General features: G+C 49.5%; 1 protein-coding gene across 11 annotated transcripts in view; it reads right to left on the bottom strand.

Annotated features, from left to right (window-relative positions):
• Wnk2 (WNK lysine deficient protein kinase 2) overlaps positions 1 to 24,111 on the bottom strand; it is a 120,751-nt gene that overhangs the window by 7,428 nt on the left and 89,212 nt on the right. For 5 of the 11 annotated variants that reach the window (XM_008852761.2, XM_008852728.2, XM_008852737.2 and 2 more), the window contains 9 exons: positions 17,015 to 17,832; positions 16,396 to 16,471; positions 13,831 to 13,919; positions 13,059 to 13,738; positions 10,310 to 10,524; positions 9,205 to 9,375; positions 8,319 to 8,417; positions 2,723 to 2,767; positions 945 to 1,183 (listed from right to left, as the gene is read on the bottom strand). In XM_008852761.2, the coding sequence (XP_008850983.1) occupies positions 945 to 1,183; positions 2,723 to 2,767; positions 8,319 to 8,417; positions 9,205 to 9,375; positions 10,310 to 10,524; positions 13,059 to 13,738; positions 13,831 to 13,919; positions 16,396 to 16,471; positions 17,015 to 17,832 (2,432 nt within the window). The remainder of the gene's footprint in view (positions 1 to 944; positions 1,184 to 2,722; positions 2,768 to 8,318; positions 8,418 to 9,204; positions 9,376 to 10,309; positions 10,525 to 13,058; positions 13,739 to 13,830; positions 13,920 to 16,395; positions 16,472 to 17,014; positions 17,833 to 24,111) is intronic. The other 6 variants (XM_008852767.2, XM_008852721.2, XM_008852757.2 and 3 more) reach the window with 4 other exon arrangements.

Here is a 24,111-nt window from a genome sequence, read left to right on the forward strand (position 1 = left end):
GCAGAAATTACCAGTACCAGGAATGAAAACATGGACATGCTGGGAATCACACAAGCTTTGATAAGAGGTAATACAGGTGATTACATGACAACTGATTTGAAATTTTACATGCATTTACAGAAGAGGCAGCAATTACCAGGGAAGGAGAATTTAGCAAGACTATCAAGAGGAGAAAGAATCCAAATGGTGTTAGAACTGGAGAGAAAACTGGATTCCTAAGGCAAACCTTCCCCGAGGGACGGACAGATGTGTGATGGATGAATTCTGCCAGGGTCACCTACAGCATGGGTGGCAGCATGCAGTGTGTTTGAAGAAGTTTTTCAAAGCACAAGTTCACAAAGGAATGTTTCCCACACTAAAAGCAACACCCACAAAATACTGCAGCAGCCCAGATGGCTTCACCCATGAACTTCACGAATCACCTAAAGTAGAAATAACACAAATCTTCCACAAACTCCTCCAGAAAACTGGAAAAGTGGGAATATACCCACGGCTGGTCCCGCTGCAAAGCCATATGACACACCAAGAGCTATGAGAGCAGCTCCTTGCCCTGTCCCACACTGGCCCCACATTGACAGCCGTCACTCGAGGATGTAGTGAGCACCTGCCCTTTCTCCAAACTGGGGAGTAATGGAATGAGGACAAAGCTTGCTCTGTCCACAAAGAGGAAGCTGTTTTGCCAACCGGGACATTCTGCAGTACCTGAGTTCCAGAGTCACAGGCTCAGCCCAGTCTGTCTCCCCTGCTGGCCAGGACCACAGGCAAGTTACCTCCCAACCATTACAGGGGCAAAGGCTTAATTCTTGTGGAGAAGATGGACCCAGGTCATGAAAGTGCTTGACATGCTGGACACCTGGCACTCAAGATGCTAGTAATGACTCATGGCCACAGCCATCATGCCCACCATCCCTCTCCCGGGAGAACCCGCACCCACGCTCACTCACAGCCAGCGCCTCGCCAGGAGCCTCCATGTCCTGCAACTTCTGTGTCTGCTTCAGCTGGTTGAGTGTGGGCTTCAGCTGTGCCGCCCCCACTGTCTTGGTTGTCCACTCATCCACCAGCTTGTGAAGATCGTCCGTGAAGGTGCCTTTCTTGTTGTTGCTGTTGTTCACCTGCGCCTGGATGTGCAGGGTGGGCTGGGGACCTGGCTCGGGGCCTGGGGCCAGGCTGCTGGTGGAGGACCCTGGGGAGTCATACAGGCCAGGATTGGTGACTCCATGCACTGCCCAGTGCCACTGACAGGCTGGCAGCAGTCATTCTCACATGACAGCTGGGACAATCAATGGCCTCACTCTGGCCAGGCAACACCTTGCTTCAAGAGGTGGTCTGCATCAAGGGGCCTTGCTGCCTGGTGTTAGACACTGTTGAGGGACTGTGTGGGCTGTGACTGGGCTATGCCAGGCAGTCATCACTTGTTTCTTAAGCTAGGGCAGGGGACAGGACCCTGAGCAGCTGGCACCCTCCATTAAAAGTTCACTGTGTGCCCACTGCTGTATGTCCCACTAGCCTCATGTGTGAGCATGGGGACTTCATGACACAGTGAAACATACATGAACACTGGTGTCCCAGAGGTAGGGTCAGATTCCTGGGGCTCTCTATGGCCTCTGTACCCTCAGCATACCATGGGGCAGTAGAGCAGAGGCTGGGCTACTTTACAGAGTGCTCAGCACATAGGCAATATCACCAGCCTCCCAGCAGCCCCTGGACAGACTGTAGTTTGTATTCCTGTGCATTTTAATGGCTTAGTAGCTGGAATGCAAGACGAGGAAATGGTGCCTTTCCTTACCAGAGCATTTGGAAGGAATTAACAAAAAACATCAATACCTAGAGCCCCTCGGGTGGGCTCCAGCTATGGTTGGGGGATGCTGGGCGGAGGAGAGCTGAGAGCCACTCTGCAGAACAGAGAACATTTGGCTACTTCTTTAATATATTTTTTTAAATGGCCAACATGGGACTTGTTCGGTGGTGTCTCCTCCCCTCCTTCCCTCCCTACACACACAATTTCCGGCTGTCAATTTTGAATAAGCCAATTAAAAATATACACCTCAAGTCCGTCAAAACAAAACCTAACCCAAACAGCTAACGACCATCTCTTTACAAATGACCGTCTCTTTAAACAAGCTGTTCCAAAATGTAGTGAACTTTAGTGGCCAGAGATGGGAAAGCACAGGCAACGGTTTACACATTAGTGATGAGATTCAACACACAGCTATTACTACATGACGTTTTCAGCCAGAAAAGGGGGAGGGGGAATTAAAAAATAAAAAGGCAAAAAAGAGAATGAGCGAGAAAAGGAGGGAGAGGGAGAGAGAGAAAGGGAGAGAGAGGGGGAGGGACAAGGAGAGAGAGGTGAGTGGCCCAGGTAGACTAATACCCATTCAGTCCTGGCATCTCTCCTCAAGGAAGCACCCATCGTTAGCACTTCAAGGAAATACTGATCCTACAATTTTGGAAAAGGACCCAATTAATAAGTGGTACTCTGTGGGCATTCTAAAGGATAGGCAGGCCTGTTAGGTGACTGGCGAGACGGTACAAACTCTAGGAGCCATGGAAACACAAAGGGGAGCCAGAGGGGCAGCTATTCTGCCAGGCAGAAGCAAAGCTGGCCCAGCGTGGGGCACAGAGCAGGCCACACGCCTGTGGGAGGCCCTGATGCGCGCTAGCCACGACAAAGCCCATGCGATGAAAGGGGACAAAGGAGGTAAAAAACCCAGATAATTACTACTGCTGTGTTCTTTGCCTAGGCAGAGACGCTTCAGGGCTGACCCTGTAAGGGAAGAAAAAGGATACAAGACCACAGGGTTAGGCAGAACAGCACATACCCATCACACTACCACATGTAAGCAAAAGTCATCAGTGTGCAGGGAGGGACAGACACAGGCAGTAGTCGGAGAGGGAGGCCAGCCTGGCCTGGGGGAATGGGGCAACATCCCCAGTGTTCGTGTGCAGGCTCTCATGGGCTTTGCTGAGGAGGTAGAGGTACGAGGGCAAGCCCTCAAGCTTCAGGGAGAAGTGTTTGTCTCTAAAAGCATATTTCAGAAAAAGAGATAGAAAAAAGAAAGGCAGGGAAAGGAAAAAAACAAGGCAAAGCATACCGCTTGGCTTTCAAACACCAGGCCTTTGGGAGCCCCACTGGTTGAGGCAGTAAATCCATTGAAGTCAGCCATGGGGTCCCGGAATGGAACCAGGCACAGCCTCGACTGGCCTGTAAGGCCACAGGAGGTTTTCCAAGTGCAAAAAGATACATTGTTCTGTAGGTCTGAGGCCAATTCTGGATCCCAGATGGCTGCCTTGTACCAGGTCAGACAGGGGCACTGGAACAGGAACACTGGAAGATTTCTGCCTTGAGGCTGATCCTGCTCTGGGGAGACATCATGCCTCTTTTTTTAATAGCCCATGTTCCCTAGATCTTTACTGGTCTACTACTAAGCAGCTCCGTCCCCACTACTCTGGTTTTGTCTGTGGTCAGGCAGATAACACACAGAATGTGACATCTGGCAGGGCCTAGAGGGATGGGGTAACCTGGGGACATGGGGTCAGCCTGGGCTATGTCAGGAGGTGCTGCCATTATGGTTTAACCTACAGCTTCCCAAGGAGCTGCAACTGGCAAGGAACTCAGACTTCCCCAAGGCCACTTGGCAAAGCAACACTAGTGAGGCAGGTCTGTACTCCAGCCTTGCTCTTCTCTCTAGAAGGCACATCCCAGGAAGGGGGTACTGATGTACATGGCACTGGCCTGAGCCAGTTGGTCCAAAGGCTTGGGAAACCTGACTGCTTGACTTCCTTCTCCTGCCCTGAGGGACAGTGTGCAAATGCTGGCCACTCCCTGGCCAGAGCTCAGCCCAAGCTGTGTATATTGGATCTGAAACCCACCTCCTATGGACTTACTAGTTCAGTTTATTTTGTATGGCTTCTAAGGCTGCAGTGAGGAAAAGCAGGGTGATGTTTTGTTAAGTAATTTAATGCTCAGAAAGAAAGAAGTGCAGTGACCAAGAGGGATCTGGATGAGAAGTGGCGACAGGCTCTCTCAGGTGACTTTTGGAAGAAAAAGTGTTGTTTTCTACAAGGAGGAAGCACCCACCCTGAAGCCTGGGGCTGCACCCATGTCCTCTCAACTCAGTGTGGGGTTGTTGCTGCCTGGGCTACTGTGGTCCCAGAGATGATTCAGCGAGAGGAGTACAATCACACTAAGTCCCCTAGCTGGCTACAGTCAGTACTTTAAGGGCTGACATACTTGCCTGCCAACTCTTGGTATGGCTGGGAGGTATAGATGTGGGGCTTGGCTACTGTCATACTGGGTAGAATGGCAGATGGGCTGGCTATGGCTGACCTTCCTGGACCACAACCATCAGCTTCCTTCTTTCATAGCCCTCCTGTACTAGCCCCAGATGACTAGAGCACAGATTGCTTCAGCGTTGGGATAAACCAGTCAGTCCATGTTGACAGTACAGCCATGCTAATCTCCGGCAGAGCCTCAGTGGGGCATCCAGCACCCTCTGGACATCCCTCAGCATTTCTGCCCTGGGCATGGGATGGCCCTGGTCCCCACCTTTGCTGTGTCAGGATAGGCATTCACAGACTCCTGGGCAGCACAGAATGAGTGGATAGAGCCAGTCAGAGGCAGGATGGTTTAAACCAGTCCCATCCTGGTCTCCCTGGATACCCACCTGTCCCTATAGTGAGGTGAGACCTCTGCATAATGGTCTGGTCCAAACTATGCACCACTCTCAGGTTGACAAAACACCCTTTACACATCCACCACCCTCAAGACCTCAGCTGGCGGCAAGGACTCCTCAAATGCGACAGATGTAAAACTCAGGCAACAATTTCCTACATCTCTCTGCAACTCAGTGTTCATATATGGATGAAGTTCACAATGGGTAAGCCCTCTCCATGGGGTCAGCCCTCCTGGTACCAGGCGCTCCCACCCAGTGTCCCTCACGGCCAACCCAGGTGGCTGTGCCTCATCCCATCACCATCTCTCATGGGTTAGTTCTACATATAGAACCCCATGCCCCTTCCTGATGTCAAAGCCCGAATACCCCCAGAGCTTTTTCTATATTGAACAACCCTATTCTCAAGCTGAGAAAACAGTCAAAAAGTGTCCATGAAGTGTCAGCTCAAAAACAGGTGCCTTGGTTCTGTGTAGAGTGGGTAGGGACATTTCATTTGGCCTTGAGCTGCACAGAACTGGGTCTTACAGACCCTGGAGCTGACGTGCTGGCTTTGACAGCCCCCAGTCACAGGCCCCACTGACCTTCAGGGTGCGGGGGTCTCCTGTATCCCTTACTAGACTCTCTCTCTTCCAGTCAGTAAGGGACAAGAACAACCTACGGGGGGAGAAGACTGGGAGGGCCACAGAAGTCCCTGACCTGAGGAAATGAAGTTGGGAAGAAGAACAAACACCGTGAGCCCTTGTGGTTCCCTCGGGAAATCAAGGTTCAGGAGGTGTCCACACCTGCCGGGGCAGGGGCAGGACATCAAAGGAGGTGGCTCAGTGGGCTGCACCCACAGAACCCCAGGTGCTGTCTTGGTCTGTACCTGCATATCTCTCTCCTCTTTAGTTCCATGGCCAGTGTCCTTTAAGACAGGTAGGTGGCCTGGTTGCCACTGCCTACCACAGGGAGGAGTCTGCAATGAATTGTGGGGTCTGTGCTAGGACCCAGGCTGGAAGCAGGCAGCTAACACAGGGTTCACACTCCCCAGAGGCCTTTCTACTCACTGCCCATCTCCACTTGACCCCTGTTCCAGGCTCACCTCTGCCTCTGGAGTCCCCTGATGCTCTGCTTGGTTCCATCAGAGACAGGGTCTCCAGCCCACCCTGTCGCCCCATTTCAACCTGCCCTTCCTCGAGCTCGTTCTCTTTCTCTTTCTCTGAGCTTCATGGAATCCCAGATCTTTCTGTAGTCAAAATTTAAAGCACATTTTGTTTTCTTGGATCCTTTTGTCTTCCAGGAAGTGGGGTGTCATACACCCCTGAACACACAGCCACACAGAGCTGGACATACTCCAGCATCTTTCCAGCCACCTGCGCACACTGCCCCTGCCCTGAGGGCCCTTCTCTCCTCTCAGCCTCCAGTCAGGCTCCATCCTGCCACTATGCATTCTCTCATGCTCACGAAACATTGATCCCACGCTCAACCCTCTGAGACCCCAAAGGTCCTTGAGGACACCCCACTCCCCAGTCTATTCAGAAGTCACAAGACAGACAAATGAACATCTCAATGAGAAGCCCAGACCCCTAAAGCCCAGAGGCCAGCAGCACACAGTACAAAAGAGTCTTTTGGGCTACTCTTTTTCCAAAGAGTGGGTTAGCCCAAGACTCTCCTCATCATATACCACAGTGAGAGGTGTCAGAGCAGGCATTCACCTGGGCTTTGCTGACTAGCAACTTGACAGTATGAAGGGGCTGTAGCATGGACCCCAAACACTGAACCAACTCAGTCTGGTTTGACATGGATTGAGCTGTACATCAGCAATCCATGGGAGGCAGCACCACACTGGAAGTTGCCCAGCCAAGCTCATATGTTCCTTCCTCCTGGCCACAGGGGCTTTTGACTGTGCTGTGCCTTTCTCTCAAGTCTTGGACCAGTAATTCACAGAAAAACAAGTGAAAACCATTTAAAAACACAACCTTTGGTAGAGAAGCTGATCTCAGAGACACGATCGTAACCACTGCAGGCAAGTTGCCATGTGTTCTGCTTTGGGGGATGGGATACACTCAGAGATCCAGGTGCCATCATGCCTGGTGATCATCCCAATGTGAGCTGTATGCCCACCAGGCTCAGCAGGAGAGGCATCAGGCAAGCAGGGGCCAGAACGAGGCTGGAGGACAGGAAAAAACTCTGCCTGCTACAAAGACATAAGGGATGCACAGAGGGAGGCCTCCCAGCCCTTCTCCATCCTCAATACAGCAACTAACCAGAAGCCAGACCGACATACTGCCAGCCAGATGCCACTGTTCCACAAACGGGCAGTCTATTAAATGTACAGGAAACTGTTGAGAAGTCCCTAGCATGTCCACATAGCCATGTGCCCTTGCCCCATTCACCTCGAGACGGATGATCCATGTGGGCCTCTGATGTAGGGAATGGGGAATGGCAATGGTCACCTACCACAGATGTGGCCTCTAGGTTCCCACAAGCACAATGTATCTTTATTGTACAAGCAAAAAGTCATGTGTCCCAAAACAGCATCTCTAATCCAATTGTCAAAAAGATTTTTTTCCTGTTAAAAAGGCAAAAACCTAAAATCTCCAAAGCTTTGGAGTGATTTGCCAACTGCCGTGAGAGTTAAAAACAAATTGTACCAGGGCCAAGCCGGTGAGCACTCCTGGGCACCAGGAACAGGTCCTAGGGCATGTGAGGGAGGCTGGCACTGGGATTGGGTTTGATGGAGGTTCCAGGAACCCCCTCACTGGCTTCATCCCTGACATCACATGGTTCAGAGGAAATCTTATGGAGCAGAGTGCTCAGGCTGGATGGGAGAGAAGAAGGGACCAGGCAGGATGCAAGCTCCAAAGAGCCGCATGACATGGGGTAGGTGTCAATTTATCCTTTGAAGGTGGGGTGAGCACCTTACCCAGGGTTGGGTAAGATGGCAGAGGGGACCAGTCCTCCCTATACAGTGGGGAGGGGTGGGTCAGGAAGCCCTAGCTTTTCGATGCTAGGGATGGAATCTAGGGCCTTTCTTTGGCACACTAGGCAAGTGCTAGGCCACTGAGCTACACCCTGCCCTGGGAGCACATTCTTAGCATCTCCACATGCAGGAGTGGGAAGGAGGGCAGAGGCAGGGCTCAGGGGTTGGGCTTTGGCCCTACACACCCTCCAGGGACATTAGAAATGTATCAGCCTGCTACATGCATGTTGTGGGAGTCCAGGCACGTGTGTAACACACTGTGCATCTGGAGAAGGTTGGGGTTGTCTTTTTGTTGTCATTGAAACCCGGGAACAGCAGACATGTATACTGGCCACAATTGCAACAGAAAACTACGTCCAACTTAAGAAAATAAATGAGGTGATGGGAAGAATGCAGAACGCCCCGGCACATATGGGGTGGAGAGGCTGTGGCAGAGGTGGGAGCTCTGTTGAGCATGCTTTTGGTACCTGGGCACAGTCAAAAGCATGCACAGAGCTGTCTGGGGCTGGGTTGACTATGGACAGTGTATTCAGTGGGGTCCACCTTCTACGTGGAGGAGGTGACTTCAAGGGGTGGGGGTGGCAACCTATGAAATGTATGAGAGGTAATGAAGACAGGGAGCAGGGAAGGGAGAAACCAAGGGCCGGGTGGTGGGAAAATACAAAAGAACAAATACAGACAGATGGACACAGATACGGGTCCACTGAGGAATCGAGCACGAGGCTTGCTACTAGACTTATAGGCCCCTCTCTCAGACGTTGGGTGGTAAACCGTCCAGCCTGCAAATGAATATAAAGGGAAGAAAACAGAGAGACACTTATCAAGTACAGGTTGCTGCGATTCCTCCTCCACACCAAAAGCCACAGTCTTGTAACTTAACATCCACGGCTCCATCTAGCCCAGCCCAAGCACCAAAGCCACTGACCACAGAATGGGAGGAGGCAACAGTAAGAGAAGAGAAGCGGCCCGGAGGAGGAGGGGATGGGGCAGGTGGGGCACCTTTATCGGTCACCATGATTTCTCTGGACAGAGATGGTTAAGGACAGGAAAACACCTTATCAAGCAGCTGCTACTGTCCACGGCAGTGATGACCAGACTTCCTCCTCAGGGCCAAGCTCCCAGCTTGAGAGCTGAGCCCTTGTCCCCCAGCTGTCCCGTGGACTTTGGAAGGACCCAGTGTTTAGCACCATCGGGCTCCGCTGTGGGAAGCGGGCAGGGTGGGGCAGCCAGGGCCTAAGAACAGGCATCGCAGAACACAGCAAGATGCCAGGCCCTGCTCCCTCCCATTATCGGGCTGATCCCTCCTGGTCCTGGCCACTTCCTGAGGTTCACTCTAGCAAACCCATCACCTGCCTCTGAGCCGTTTACATGGCAGGACAATTCCATTTTTTCCATACAAAGTCTACATCTTTAATTCTTTTTCCTTTTTCTTTGTTGTTTTTATAAAGCTGCTCAGCAACCTTGGCTGCAGCCCAGGCCCCCTCTAAACACACAGGCGTGCTCTTGTGACACCACTGAGCCCTACGTGGCTGGCACATGCTTGAAGACAGGCAAGCTGGAAATCACCTTGGCCACGCGCTCCGCCTCCATCACTGGCTAAGCCGGAGCAGATGTCTGTGGACAGGGAGGCCCGTACGGAGCAAGGCTGCTGGGTCTGAACTGCCTTGGTGCCCGGGGGCGTGCTGGCGTGGGCAGGGTCCTTAGTGGGAGGGCCTCTGCTGGAGTCAGACAAATGACCTGGGCGAGGGGGGGGGAGAAGAGGTGACAGGCACCATGAGGCGCCACTGGGCAGGGGAGGATGTGGCTGGGTCTGCTCCCTGCTCTCTGCTGGGTGACCTTGGGGAAGCTGAGTTTCCAGCAGAAAACCAGTATACAGACAAGATCCCAGGCTGGAGTGTCAGGAGTGATCAAAGAAAGTGCTCCCTCTATATCAAACCCCAGTGTCATGCTGGACCTGTGCTGTGCAAATAAGTGGCAGGCAATGCACGTGGGTTCAAAGTGGCCTGTGCACCTGTCACCAGGGAGATGCCCAGTAGCTCTGGGATTGGTATTGGGTGTCACCTGTGCAGTCTGCAGGTGGCTCATGATTAGGGAATACTTACTGGTAATCAATAGTGCACATTTGGCACATTTGGAGAATGGGATTCATGGAACCTCCCCCTACTCAACAGTGCACCCTGTAGTGCAGCTCTGGAGGCCTCAAAGGAACACCAACATGCAAGAGTGCTGCCTGGAGCCCAGCCACTGCAGCATCAGGGACTGGGTACCAGTGTTGCCAGGCCTAGATGACAACCCATTTTCTTCCTGTCCCCCAAAGGCAGCCACCTGATACCAGTGAGCAGGGGCTAATGTGTGCCTGAGTGATAGGGTCAGAAGAAATAGCCTCTTCTGTCTTAGGCTGTGTCCTAGGCAGGGAGGAGCAGGGAGGGAGTGCCCTTTCCTTCCACATGGGGCAGAGGCCTGGCTCCAAGAAGCCCTGACCCCCACACCCAGGCCTTGCCATTCTGCATGAGACTCCGAGCTCCAGTGAAAGGAGTTCCAGGAAGAATAAAACATACTCTTCTAGGTCCGGAGATGTTACACCAACCCAGAGGTGGCCTCCCAGGCTCATGTGGGGTTCCCCAGGTCCTCCCTTCTTAGCCCAGGTCAGCCCTCCCCTGAATTTGCAGACCTGTGCTAGAGGCCACGACTTTGAGCTGCTGCACCAAGGGGTTCAGCAACTTGCCGGCCTTCAACTTGCTCTTGCTGGTTTTTCTCCGGCGACCACTAGGAGGCGCTGTGTGAAAGAAGCCAATGTTGGGAGGGAGTGGTTTGCCCAGGCGGTGGTACAGGGCTTCAATCTCTTGCTTCTGCTGGCTCTGCAGCTCAGAGATTTCCTTCAGGTGCCTGGAGCAAGAGAGAAGACACAGGGCAGATGGGCTTCCCTTGCAGGAGAGGTCTGGCTGCGTGGGGAGAGATGGCCACCTTGCCTGGGTCTCCACTGGGGCTACTTGGGAGGGTTACATGTGGGCTTTAAATGGCAATATCTAAGTCAGGTGAGGACAAGGTGAGGCATCTCTGACATTGATAATGCTTGATGACATAGGTAAGACCAGGGACCTCACGTTTTTAAATATCCAGATTAGTGACCACTGAATTGTCTCAACTATTCTACACCGGTACTTCTGCTTCCAATTAAAGCCGTAAACATCAGCACAGATGAACAGAAAATTAGATGTCAGGATCCAAAAAGACAGATCCCTAGCTTCTTTCCCCTTTCCTCCCCCCCACTTCCTTTCTTTCTTTTATAGGGTCTCATGTACCCTAGGCTCAGAAGAGGGACAGCACTGTATGAACAAGTCACCAAGATTCTTGTGACTGGCCTATGGCCTCACTGGCTCTACTGCAGAGGGTTATGGGTATGTTTATGATGCAGGTGGAAGGCAGGTGGAATGCGGAGGTGGAGGAAGGGCAGTCTCCAGGACAGCTGGAGAGAAGAATGCCGTGACTCCCCACTGAGCCCTATACTGGCTCACGCTGTTATAGGTCACCCCTCTCCTCACCCTCCTACACCATCAGGAACTGAACTTCTCTGTACTTCAGAAGACCTGAACTTGAGACCTTCAAGGGGCCCCAGCCTATTTCTTCCAACCTCTTGCATTGGGAAAACAGGTAGTTTTCACAGTTGAAAATGATGACATAAGCTTTGACTTTACCTCGTGTGTCTTTATAGCCTGCCAAATTTTTGTTTTGTTTTGTTTTAAGACAGGGTTTTCCTATGTAGCCCTGGCTGGCTAGGGACTTGATATGCAGTCCAGGATGGCCTTGAACTTTCAGGATTTTTCCTGGCTCAGCCTCTAGAGTACTGGGATTGCAGGAGAGGCATCAAATCCAACTTCCCAAGTTTGTTGTAGAAAAAAAAAAATACTTCCTTTAGCTCTTAAAAAAAAAAAAAAAAAAAAAAAACCAAAGAGCTAAAGAGCTAGAGATGTCCCAGTCAGTAAAGTGCCTGCCATGCAAACACAAGGACCTGTGTTCAGATCTGCAGCATCCATATAAAAAGCTAACCATGGCAGTGTACATCTATAATCCAAGTAGTGGGGAGGGAAAGAAAGGAGGAATCCTGGGGCTCACTGGCCAGCCAGTCTAGCCTAACGGGTGAGCCCAAGATTTAGTGAGAGGCCCTGTATAAAAAATAAGGTGGGATGTGATCAAGGACATCAACCTCTACACAAGTGTACACACATGCATCACACTAGCACACACACATATACATAGACACAAATACACAAACAAATCAATCAATAAACACCAATTGGCTTTCTCCCTACAAACATAAGAAAGACAGTAAACTGCTGCTTGCATTGTATTTGGACAGGGAGTGCTTTCAGAGGAAGGCTGGCTGCCTTGGGGGCTGCTGGGTCAGCAGAAGGGGCCTCTTCTTCAGGACTTAGGGCATAGCTCTGTACTGAGGTCTCAGCTGGTACCTACCCCTCTACTTTCTCACCTCAACAAAAGCTCCATTATAGCAACCTGAACTGCCTTGCACAGAGCCCCAAGACTAGCAGCCTTTATGCCCCTGCACCCCTGCTCCTTCAGTCCCTCAGGCTCCTGCAGAAACTCTGCAGGCTCAATACTGCCCCCCGCCCCCCTGATTCCTGAGCCCATTAGATAAGTTTCAGGAAACCTCTGTTCTTCAGCAGCTGGTGTGGTCTTCCAGGAGCTACCCTGTCAGGCTGCCTCCTCCCACCCCCAAAGGATAGCACAGGGCATAAGCAATTAGTATGAGTATTTGCTAGGTAAGAGGTAAAGGCAGAGAGAAATAGACAGAAACCAAGTATCAGAGACAGATACCAAGACAGGAAGAGAGAGAGGCAGAAGGGGAGAGAGGGAGGGAGAAAGTATATGTCTCCTAACCCTTGAGATGTCCTCCCAGAATAAGAAAGGAAGAAGCCAAGTCCTGAAAGAAAGGAGGGGAGATATGTACCCAGAGGAGCCAGGACTGAAGCAGGTGGCAGGGTGTGGCTGGCCCAGTTGTAAGGACATCCTGGATGGGGCCCTCTCCATCCATCCTGGACTGGGATAGGGCTTATCTGGCCAGCCATGAGGGTGGAACCAAGTGGATCTTTTTGCTACTCTGTTGCTCTGACAGCACCTGCCAATGGATATCTCATGGCCAAGACCTGAACTTCATCAGGCAGAATTGGCTAGGACGAGACCGGACAGGTGAGCCCTCCCTGACTATGCTGACCCTGTAAGCCCCACCTCCCTATGTTGGCTAGGTAAGCCTCCTCAAAAGTGGACAAACTCCACCCTCATGCTGGCCAGATAAGCCCTACCCCCAAGATGTTGCTCTCTTTCTCTTTCTCTCTCACGCATACGTGCACGCACATGCATATTCACACACACACACACACACACACACACACACACACACATACTTCTCCCGAAGACTGCGCAGCTCCTTCTTTATGTCCGCATCCTCAAACTCAGAGTCATTGTCACTGCTGATGTAGGATGACTGGGAGTGGAAGGAGGTGACACTGATGGTGGGGACTTTTACACCTGCCCTGCTGGGTGTCTCAGGGCCCAGTGAACTGGCCCTCGAGGACCTGTGCAGGAAAGCAGTGGCCTTCTTCACCAAGTCACTTGCCACACCACCGCTACCAGGTAGGGAGGACTGCTTCTGCACCTGGGGCCTCCTCCGTGGGCACTCGTCCCCTGAGTCACTGGAGGCAGGTTCGCCAACACCGACCTCGATGGAGGAGGCCGTCTGTACCCGCCGTACTGCCAGCTTCACATCAGGGCTGGAGGGGACCTCATCTAGGTAGACATCAGGCGGGGCGGAGTACCGTAGGCTGTGGGGGGAGGCCAGAGTCCACTCATCCTGTGTACTAACTACAGAGAAGCGGCCCACAGTTTTGGCTGGGGAGCTGCTCTCCTGCTGCTCTGGCCGCTTATGAGGGGACCCAGAGATCCGAGTGCCACGCATCTGGGCTGGGCCCTCCTCTGCAAAGGTCCCTGGGCAGCTCTGCATGGGGGCTACCAAAGCATCCCTGGGGACACTGCTGTTCTGATCTCTGGGCTCCATGTGCACAAGGCTGGAGGAAACAGGGGCACCCTAGAAAAAAACAGAAATGAAGAGATCATACGAGAATCTACTGAGAGAAAACCCTACCCACCGGCTGAGTGTATATCAAGAGTTACCTTTACCTGGGGGACACTGGGCAGTGTGGGGGAGTCTGAGGCCACCTGTCCTCCGTCACTGTCACAGCCCAGAGTGTTGCTGGAAGATGACTCTGCTATAGGAACATGACAGTGTTACTGGGGCTAGAGGGAGAGAAGAGTAGAAGATGACTCACAGCCCGGGGAACCCATGCCATGGGAATACTGTCACTGGGCAGGAAGAGGAACACTGGCATTCCAGGGGCTAGTGTGCTGAGAAGACTGAAAATGCACTGTGGTGCCCTGGGCCATCAATATCTGGGGACAACACATCCTGGAAGACACCCACAAGCCTGGAGAAGGGAAGAGGTGTCAGATGGAGCACCATGCTCTAGGCACTCTACATTGTTTCCCTAAATGCTTCTAGCTTTACGTGGGTCCAAAGAAAACAAGGTACAGGAGGTTCTAACCATGCTCCTGCAGGGTCTAGGGAATGGCTGCCACACACACACACACACACACACACTCTACTGCCTCAAAGTGTTCTGTCTACAGATAGAGTGGGGATTCACTGTATTTCTGGTGAGCTTCCCTGGGTTGGTATGAAGAGCTAAGGAGAGAACCTCAGTCAGGCAGTGTGGGTCCCAACAGAGGAGAGACCTCTCCATGGCAAAGGAGAGTCATAGCAGGCTGGGGTTGGAACTGATCCACATACTACAGCGGGAGGCACAGAAACCAATTGTGCCTTGGAGCAAATGGAGGAGCCACCACATACAAAGACAGACCACAGACATACACACACAGACACAGACACACACACACACACACAGACACAGACACAGACACACACACACACACGTCTGTTTTATATATCCTATATAGGAACCTCAAATTCCTAGGGTGACCTGATCCAGGCTCTGTCACCTGTCTCTAACCTGTGGGCAACACTTGATCCCCTTCCTCACATTCCTGTGGGTGGTATCATCTAAGCCATCTTTGCACACCTCCAGGGGACAACAGGGGTCTCAGTACCAACTGTTCTATTTCTGTGACTGTCAGAAAATTGACCTGTTTGAGTCTAGATGGAGAGTCAGCCTTCTAGAACAATGCCTCCACTTCCTACCATGAGTTCTGAACTCTGAGCAGAATTTGGGATTTGGGATTTCAGGCTACACCCCTTGCAGGAAGCTCTGTTGCCTCTTTAAAAGAGGCCCTGAGATACCTCTTTCAGCTTGAGTTTGGCACTGGGTAGAGTAACACCGGAACTGGTGTTGGATGAGGCTCAGACCTCACCAGCTTCTGCCCACGCCCTAACCTTCCCAGCACAAATTCCCACCTCAGTGCCAACCACCACCAACCCCTCCTAGAGCATTTAACTAGAAACGCAGCTACCCATGGGTCCACTAGGAGGAGTTGGACAGCACCTCTCACTGGAAAGGCAACTGGCCGGAGCCATCTGCTGCTGACAAACACTGAGGTGGCCCTGCCAGATTAGCTGGATCATAACTCTTATCTTGCTATTCCCCAAGAAATTCTAGTTGCAAGAACTTGGCAGCTCAGAAGATAGACCAGATTCAAATGTTTGTTTGGATAACATGTGATTGCAGTCTTGGGAAGGCTGAGGCAGATCGCTTCAAGTTCAGCATCAACCTGGGCTGCATAACGAGACCCTATCTCAAAAAAAAAGAGCCAGCGAGATGGTTCAGTGGGTAAAGGCACATGCCACCAGATCTGACAACCTAAATTTAATCCTCAAGACCCACATGGTGGAAAGAGAACCAACTGCCGCAAATTACCCTCCGACCTCCATAAGCTCATTAAGACACGTTCACACCCACATTAAGTGCAAACTCTCTCTGTCTCTCTGTCTGTCTCTGTCTCTGTCTCTCTCTCTCTCTCACACACACACATATACACACAATGCAATTTTAAAGCTCACTGGTTAAGAGCACTGAATTTCCAGAGGACCCAGGTTTAGTTCCCAGCACCCACATGGTAGCTAACAATGGTCCAATGGTCCCTAAACTCCAGTTCCAAGGGATCTGACACCTTCTTCTAGCCTCCGAGGCATTGTACACATGGGTGTATTCACATACATGCAGGCAAAGCATTCACAGACATAAAGTGAAAATAAATAAATAAATAAATAAATAAATATCACAAAAAAAAGGTGCCAAGAGGCTTGTGGCCTGTTTTTTAAAAAAGGAAAAGGAAAAAGCCCCACCAAAACCCAAAAGCAAAGCGAGAGTTTCCCCTGAGGCACACAGCTGCCGTGGCCACAGGAAAGCTGCCAAGTCTGGGACTACCTTCTGCTCTCCAGCCGCCTAGTCATCAGGGAGCCTGGGGTCACTGGCATGTTTCCTGCAAGGCCCCAGTAACCCACCCCTGTATTCCAGTTTTCATGTTTCTAGACATGACTTTCTTTCTCTCTGGACTGTAGTTCCTTCTAAAAGTTGGTGAGCTATGCCATGTCTGGGCCCCACCCCTAGATGTACTTTAATCTGGAAAGATTCACTTTATCCCGGAAAGCATGAAGGTGAGGAGGTTCTGGGCCCAGGAAGGTGGTGGCACCTGGAGAGCGTGGTCTGCACTACCTTGACCTTGAGCAGTTACCTGTCATTGGTGAAGATGCACTCTGTTCCTGCTGTGTCAGGGCCCATCCTGCAGGGGCTGTTTCTGACTTTTCCAACTGAAAGAAGAAACAAAAAGGGAAGATTTGGGGTGAAGAGACGCCTCAGTGGTTAAGAGCACTGGCTGCTTTTGCAGAGAACCCAGGTTCCGTTTCCAGTACCCACATGGTAGTTAACAACCATTCATAACTCCAGTTTCAGGGGCTCTGACACCTTTTTCTGGCCTCTGTGGGTACTGGCAAGTACACGGTACACTTACATACGTGCAGGCAAAACACTCATGCACATAAAATTTAAAAAAATTTTAAAGGAATAACTGAGCCTGGCTTATCGACATCTCGGTGAGTAAACCCTAACCCACTGATTCCTATCATCTATGGATGGAACTATCCTCAGCCTGCTCTCCTCCTCCATCTGGACAACTGAGCTGAGATGCCTGGCACCACACACACAAGACCCCAAACAGTGCGAGGCCACTTATGCGTGGATGAATCACCAAGAAAACCAGTCAGGCCCTGGGTGAGTCGCCCCACATAGCTGGTATGCTCACTCACCTCCAGCTGTGACCAGGGAGGGACACAGGGGCAAGTCCAGCTACTCACCAAGGGCTGGGCCTGCTGGGTAAGGCTTGGGGCCTTGTCACTCAGGGCTGAGGGTAGGTCTCCCCGCAGGGGCTCCAGGGTGAAGTCTCTATCACTAGCTTCCATGGGGGTCCCAGCCGAGGCCGAGGAAGTGGGCACATGCTCCTGGTAGAGCAGAGTCCGCAGTTTCTCGTCCAGGCTCTTGATGGTGTTGTCCACGAAGCCCACCCTGGGGGGTGGGCCTTCCCCATCCGACTCCAAGGCTGATGGTGGTGGGGGAGCAGTGGGCCCCAGAGGGGGGCTGGGGAGCTGGGGGGTCACCAGGTTAATGGTCCCCACCATGATGGGCAGCGTGGGTGGTGGCTGACCCAGGGCAGGCTGTGGGGGCCCACTGGGGGGGCTGGGCTCCGGTACTGAAGTAGACAGGGGCTCCCCTAGAGCATTGGCCTCCCTGGCTGAGGTGGTCTCCCCTAGACCTGAAGGGTGACGGGAGGTCTCTGGAACTGGGGTGCAAGGTCCTTGGCCAGTGCTGAGGGGCTGGGCAGCACCCTGGGTGTGGTGAGTCTCAACCAGTGGCTGGGAGGTCTCCTGTACACTGGTTGGCCCCTGAGGAGTCCCTGGAATCCCTGCCTGTATGGCAGTCCCTGCTGCTGGCTCTGGCACGGTGCTGGCGGCTGGTGCTGCTGGGGTTACAACAGTCACAGGAGGGGACGATGGGACCAAGGGTGCTGACACTGCACCAGGAGGATTGCTGGAGCCCACCTGGCTCAGGAGCTGCTGCGCTGCTGGGCAGCTGGGTTTGTCCTTCAAGGACAGCTGGTCTGGATAGGGTGCTGGGTCTAGAAGAAACAAGGGAACTATTGGTGCCCACTAACCCCGGCCCTTTTCATCTGCTTTACTCTGTCTACACGAGGTCTTCCTTCTATCGGAGCCTAGCTGACACTCCAGAACACTTATCCTAGTTTCAAAAGCCAAGCCTGGTCTGCCACTCAAGCCCCACTGCCATCAGCCTCTCAGGAAATGATACTCAACTCCGTGTCTCTGTTCCCATAGTATCCCTTAGGCTGACCTGCACCTTCCACTTCCCACTATCAGTCCATAGCACTTGACTGCCAGGTGTGGCCTTTTAACTGCCATCTGTCTGCCCACACCCTGTGTCCATCTTGTACTACACAAAATTTGAAAGTGAATTTATAAAGTTAAGGTGTTGAGGGAAGCAGTGAGCTATATACACTTCCATACCCAGGAGCAAGAGGGAACCCAGAACCTTCTAATCCATCAGATGCTCAGAATATTACAATTAGTAAAGGATCCTGGGTGTGAGGGATTTGAGAAATCATGTGAAGGCACAGTCCAACAGTATCCCGCTGGAGTGCTCAAGGTAGCTGTGGGGACCGTGATGATCCAAGACACAGGGTGTAGTATTTCTCAAACACACAGGGGGTTGAAGCCCATCCTTCCCCACTTTAAAAAACAAAACCCCCTTGTCCTTTTAAAACCGTGAACATGTCAGGTGTGGTGGCACACACCTTTGATCCCAGCACTTGGGAGGTGGGGCAGGCAGAGCTCTGAGATAGGGGCCAGCCTAGTCTCTACAGCAAGTTCCAGGCCAGTTGTGGCTACAGGGAGACCCTCTCTCAAAAAAACAAAGCAAAAGAACATAATGGGCAAAACTAAGTCTGGGGAGACAGCTCTGTGGGTAAAATGCTGCAAAAGCATAAGGAACTGAGTTTGGAGCCCCAGCACCCATGTAAAAGCCAAGCATGGAGGCATGTGCCTGGAATCCTAGGGCTGGAGGCAGACAGGTAGCTCAGTGGCCAGTTAGCCTAGCTAAATCAGGAAGCTACAGTTCAGAGATCAATGAGAGATCCCCCTCTGGCTTCTACGTACCCACACCCACATGAACATGTATATTCACTAGATCCACAATACTCTCTCATACATACACACATAATGAAAACCATTAAAAAAATAGTAGGGTGGGGAGGCTGCCAGGACCTGAGGCCTCTTTCCTGCCCCAGACTTACTTTGCCCTCCCATTCCTGCCCCCAACTGTGACAAGCGTTAGTTTCCACCAGTGTCTTCATGGCATTGCCGTGTCTTCTAAACTGCATTCTTGTTTGTCTGATTTGGAATGTTCTATCCATCGATGGTGGTACACAAGCGCCCTCATCCTGTCAGGTGCAGACCCAGGGGAGCATCTCTGGCTTCAGGAGATGCTGGTAAGCTGCTTCCACGGAGGGGGACAAAGTTCCTCCTATGGCAATCTCTGAGCACTTATGAGCCTTTCTCCTCTCCCCAAGTCAGCCTGGGGTAGTGGGAAAGGTTTTACTTCTGATTGTGGTAACACTCAACATGAGATTAACCCTCTTAAAAACTCAAGTACACAGCATGGTACTAGTAACTGCAAGCATTTGGTTCTATGTCATGTCTCCAGAACTTATTTGGCTTGCATAACTGAATGAAACTTTAGGCCCACTGTGCAGCAAATGTTTCCCCTAACAATTTCCATTTTGGTGTCCCATTCTTTTAGATATCACATGTAAATAGAATCAAATTTGTCCTTCTGTGAATGGCTTGTTTCATTCAACATAACACCCTCCAGGCTCATCCATGTTGTTGCCAATGGTAGGATTTCCCTTTCAATGGCTCAGTAGTACTCCACTGGGTATACATGTTTTCTTTATCTGTTCATCTATTGATAGGTATTTGGTTTGTTTCCATATCTTCAGAGATTGTAAATAATGTTGCATGACCATGGGAAAAAAGCTATGTCTTCCAGACCTTGCTTTCAATTTTCTTGAACACATAGCCAGATATGGGATTTCTAAATCATGTAATAGTTCTGCTCTGGTTTTCTGAGAAGTGTGCGTATTGCTTTGTATAATATCTATACTAATTTACATTCTCACTAACTGTACATAAGGGTTCTCATTTCTCCCATCCTTGCCAATACCTGCTATCTGCTTTTTTTTTTTTTTACATTTGTGTATGTGGAGGTCAGAGGACAACTTGGAGGAGTTGATTATCTCCTTCCACCATGTGGGAACTGGGGATCAAACTCAAGTCATCAGACTTGATGGCAAGCACCTTAACCCACTGAGCCATCCAGCCCATGGTTTTTGGTGACAGCCTTTGTAACAGGTACAAGGTGCTATACATTGCATTGTGCTTTTGAGGTGTATTTTCTTGGTGCCAAGTGCCTTTTCAATACCAGCCATTTTATATCTCCTTTTATGATGTAGCTGTCCAAGTCTCTTGCGTATCTGTCATCTGAGTTGTCCTGCTTTACCTTTTCATTTGTAGTTCTTTCTGTTTTCCGGACAGGAATCATTCGCTGGCTGTATGCACTGCTGGTATCTTCTATCCGATTTGTGTTTGTCCAGTTACAGGTTTTAATTTCAACAATGTCTGGCCTTTTTTTTTTTTTTTAATGTGTATGAGTGTTTTACCTGCATGTATGTAAGTGTACCAGTGTGGTGCAATGCCCATGGAGGCCAGAAGAAGGCACTAGATCCCCTGGACTAGAGTTATGGATAGTTGTTAGCCTCCATGTGGGTGCTGGGAAATGAACCAAGGTCCTCTACATGAGTAGCTAGTGGCCAGTGATCTTATCCAGTAAGTCACCTCTCTAGCCTTTTTTTCTTTTTTGTAAGAAAAAAAAGGTCTCATGTATCCCAGGTTGGCCTAGAACTCACTAACTAGCTTGAGGCTGACCTTGAAGTTCTGATCCTCTTGCCTCTACCTTACAAGTGCTGAAGATCACATCATACCACCATGCCTACCTAGTGTATTCAGTCCTAAGGGCTGAACCCAGGGTCTTTTGCATGCTAAGCAAGTACTCTACTCACTGAGCTTGCCTTACACCTCCACTTTTTCTTCTATGGATTACATCTTTGTTATCAAGTCTAAGAAGTCCTGGAACAGATAAAGATTTTCTCTAATGTTCTTTTAAAAGTCACATCGTTTTACATTTGATATTTGATTTATTATACATTAATTTTTGTGTAAGATGTAAGGCTCAGGGTCAAGGTTCACTGTTTTACATATGAATGAGTCGCTATTCAACATCCCTGTAAAAAGACTGCCCTTTCTTCAGGAATCAGTTCTGCAAGTTTGTAAAATCACTGAGGGTGATGCTGGCCTCTTCAGTGGTTTGAGAAGCATCTTTTGCATTTTATGGAAGTTGTTTAATCATGTTTGTTGGTTTGCTCATAATGTCCATCAGCATCCTTTATCCTTCATCTATAATGGTATGCCTCTTTTAGTCCAGATACTGGTACTCTGTATCCTTTCTTTTTCTGTCAATCTTGTTAGAGGTTTATAATTTTACTGATTTGTTTTTTTCAAAGAAACATTTGGCGTCATTGGTTTTGCCTATTTCACTTATTTGTTTTAAATTTTGCTGACTTGGGGCTGGAGAGATGGCTTAGCAGTTAAGAGCACTAGCTGCTCTTGCAGAGGACCCAGGTTCAAGGCCTAGCACCCACATGGTGGCTAATAACCATCTGTAACTCCAGTTCCAGGGGATAGGATGCCCTCTTCTGACATCCACAGACATTGTACAACACAGGTATACTTACATGCATGCAGGTATGAGTGCATTACACTCATACACATAAAAAAATTAAATTTTGTGGACTTCAGCTTTTTATTTCTTTGTTTTCTTTTCTTTTAATCATTCTGTATGTACTAGAAAAGCAAGTGTATTCAGCCAATGTTGAGTTTGTCTATAAATGTCAACCAGATCAAGCTGGTTATCCTCACTGGCTTTCTGTTTCTAAGAGAAAAGTATAGAAGTCTCTAACCACAGTTTCAGAACTGTCTGTTTCCGCTTTTAGTTGTCAGGGTTTTCTTTGTAGTTTTGTTTTATTTTTTAAAGTAAGGTTGGTCTATGGGCTAGCCTCAAACTGGTGATCTCCTGCCTCAGCCTCCCAGGTTGAGGGGACTGCAGGCCTGCATTGCTACACCAGGCTTAGTCCTGTTAGCTTTACAGTTCTATTATTAGATGTACACACACTTAGGTCTTGTGTATTTTTGGTAAACTGATTCTTTTATGTATATGTAATGATTCTTTTAACACAAATAATTCTCTTTTCTCTGAAGTTTATTGTTTCTGAAATTAAAATTGCAACTCCACAGTCTTCTGACATGTTTACAAAGTCTGTTTTACCAGCCACCATTCTTTTTTTAAGATTTACTTTTATTTTGACCTCCCTCTGCTTCCCTGGGCTGCATGGCCGGCCAGCCTGTTTTCTGGACGGTGGGGCTGAGCTCTCGGCCTGGGGCCACCACTGCTTCCTGATCCCTTGCATCCAGATGGACCCAGTTCCTTCTTGAGGTCCCCAGGAGCCCTCTGGGCCTGGTCCCGCCCTCACCTCTCTCTGCTTCACTGGGCTGTAAAACCCACTAGTCTCTTTCCTGGATTCCAGGGCTGACCTTTTGGATTCCCGATTCTTTGCATCCAGACCAACCCAGTTCCTCAGTGCAGGCCCCAGGAGCCCTTAGGGCCTCTTCCTGCCCCCATCTCCCATTGCATCTCTGAGTGTCACAGCCACCAGCTGCCCAAGACCAGCATCTTTCCTGGGCCCTACTCCCAGGCCAGTCCAAACCCAAAACTCCTGAGGTCAAAATCTTTCCTGGAGGGATCCAGACCTTAGGAGAAAGCCTGAGAGCATCTGATCCTGATCTGACTTGGGCCTCTGTGGGACCTCCTGAAGACAAAAGCAATCTGGCCACTCCAATATAAAATCAAAAGAGAGAACTGGAAGCTTAGACAAACCAGCTTTTCATGCCCAAAAAGTAAACCACAAAGGCACATAAAGTTTACAAAAAGAAACAGACCTAAACTTGAAGATTAGAGTCTCACATAAGAATCAGAAACTACAAAAGAAATTCACATGTCAAAATCACAGAGAAAAAGTAATAACATGAAAAACCAAAATAACTTATCCCCACTGAATATCAATAGTCCTCTAGAGGAGTACAATGAGAACCTCCTAGAGATAATGAGGACATGGTACTCAAAAGAACAATTATAAACATGATAAAAAGGATTCAGTGAATTTAAAGAACACACAAACAAAGAACTAAAGGAAGATAGGGATAAACTTCTGAATGATGTGAATTCAGAAAAGAGCTAGAAATATTGAAGACTACTCAGGCTGAAATGAAGAAGGAAGTGAAACACCCAGTAAGCCAATTAGAAACGATAGGAGAAAGCCTCACCAATAGGGTGAATAAAATGGAAAACAGAGTATCAAGACTAGAAGATAAAGTGGACGAACTAGGCCACTCAAGCAAAGATTATGAAAAATTTAAGAAAGCACAAGAATGGAATATGCAGGAATTGTGTGACACCATAAAAAGACCAAACTTACGAATCACAGGCATACAGGAAAGAGAAGAATGACAAGATAATGGCATGGACCAGATCTTCAACAGAATCGTAGAAGAAAATTTCCCAAAATTAAAAAAGAACATGCTCATACAAATATAGGAAGCATAGAGGACACCAAACAGACATGACCAGAAAAGAAACTCTCCAAGACACTAAACATACAGAACAAAGAGACAATACTGAAAGCTGCAAAAGAGAAACAACAAGTCACATATAAAGGAAAACCCATTAGGATCACAGCTGACTTTTCAGTGCAAACTATGAAAGCCAGAAGAGCCTGGACCAAACTATTCTGTTTTAAATGACTACAGATGCCAACCCAGATTACTACACCCAGCCTAAATGTCTATTATAGTTTAAGGGGAAAGAAAAATATTGCATGACATAAATAGGCTGAAGGAATTCATGTGCATAAAACAAGCCCTTCAGAGAGTTCTGGAAGCAATACAAAGAGCTGAAGAAAGGAATGACTATACCCAATGGGTTGCAGAAAGAAATTCAATGAAGGTATAACTGTGGAGAAGTACAGTTATATCAAGAATGTGAACACAAATAAAAATGACAGGATTCAATACACATCTTTCATTAATAACTTTAAATATTAACGGACTGAACCCCACAGTCAAAAGACACAGACTAGGTGAATAGATCAAGAAACAAAACCCATCTTTTTGTTGTCTGCAAGAAACTCATCTCACTTTCAAGGACAGGCACTATC

This window comes from Nannospalax galili, unplaced genomic scaffold (assembly GCF_000622305.1).
Source record: "Nannospalax galili isolate Female #2095 unplaced genomic scaffold, S.galili_v1.0 scaffold1532, whole genome shotgun sequence".
NCBI classification, from domain to species: Eukaryota; Metazoa; Chordata; class Mammalia; order Rodentia; family Spalacidae; genus Nannospalax; species Nannospalax galili.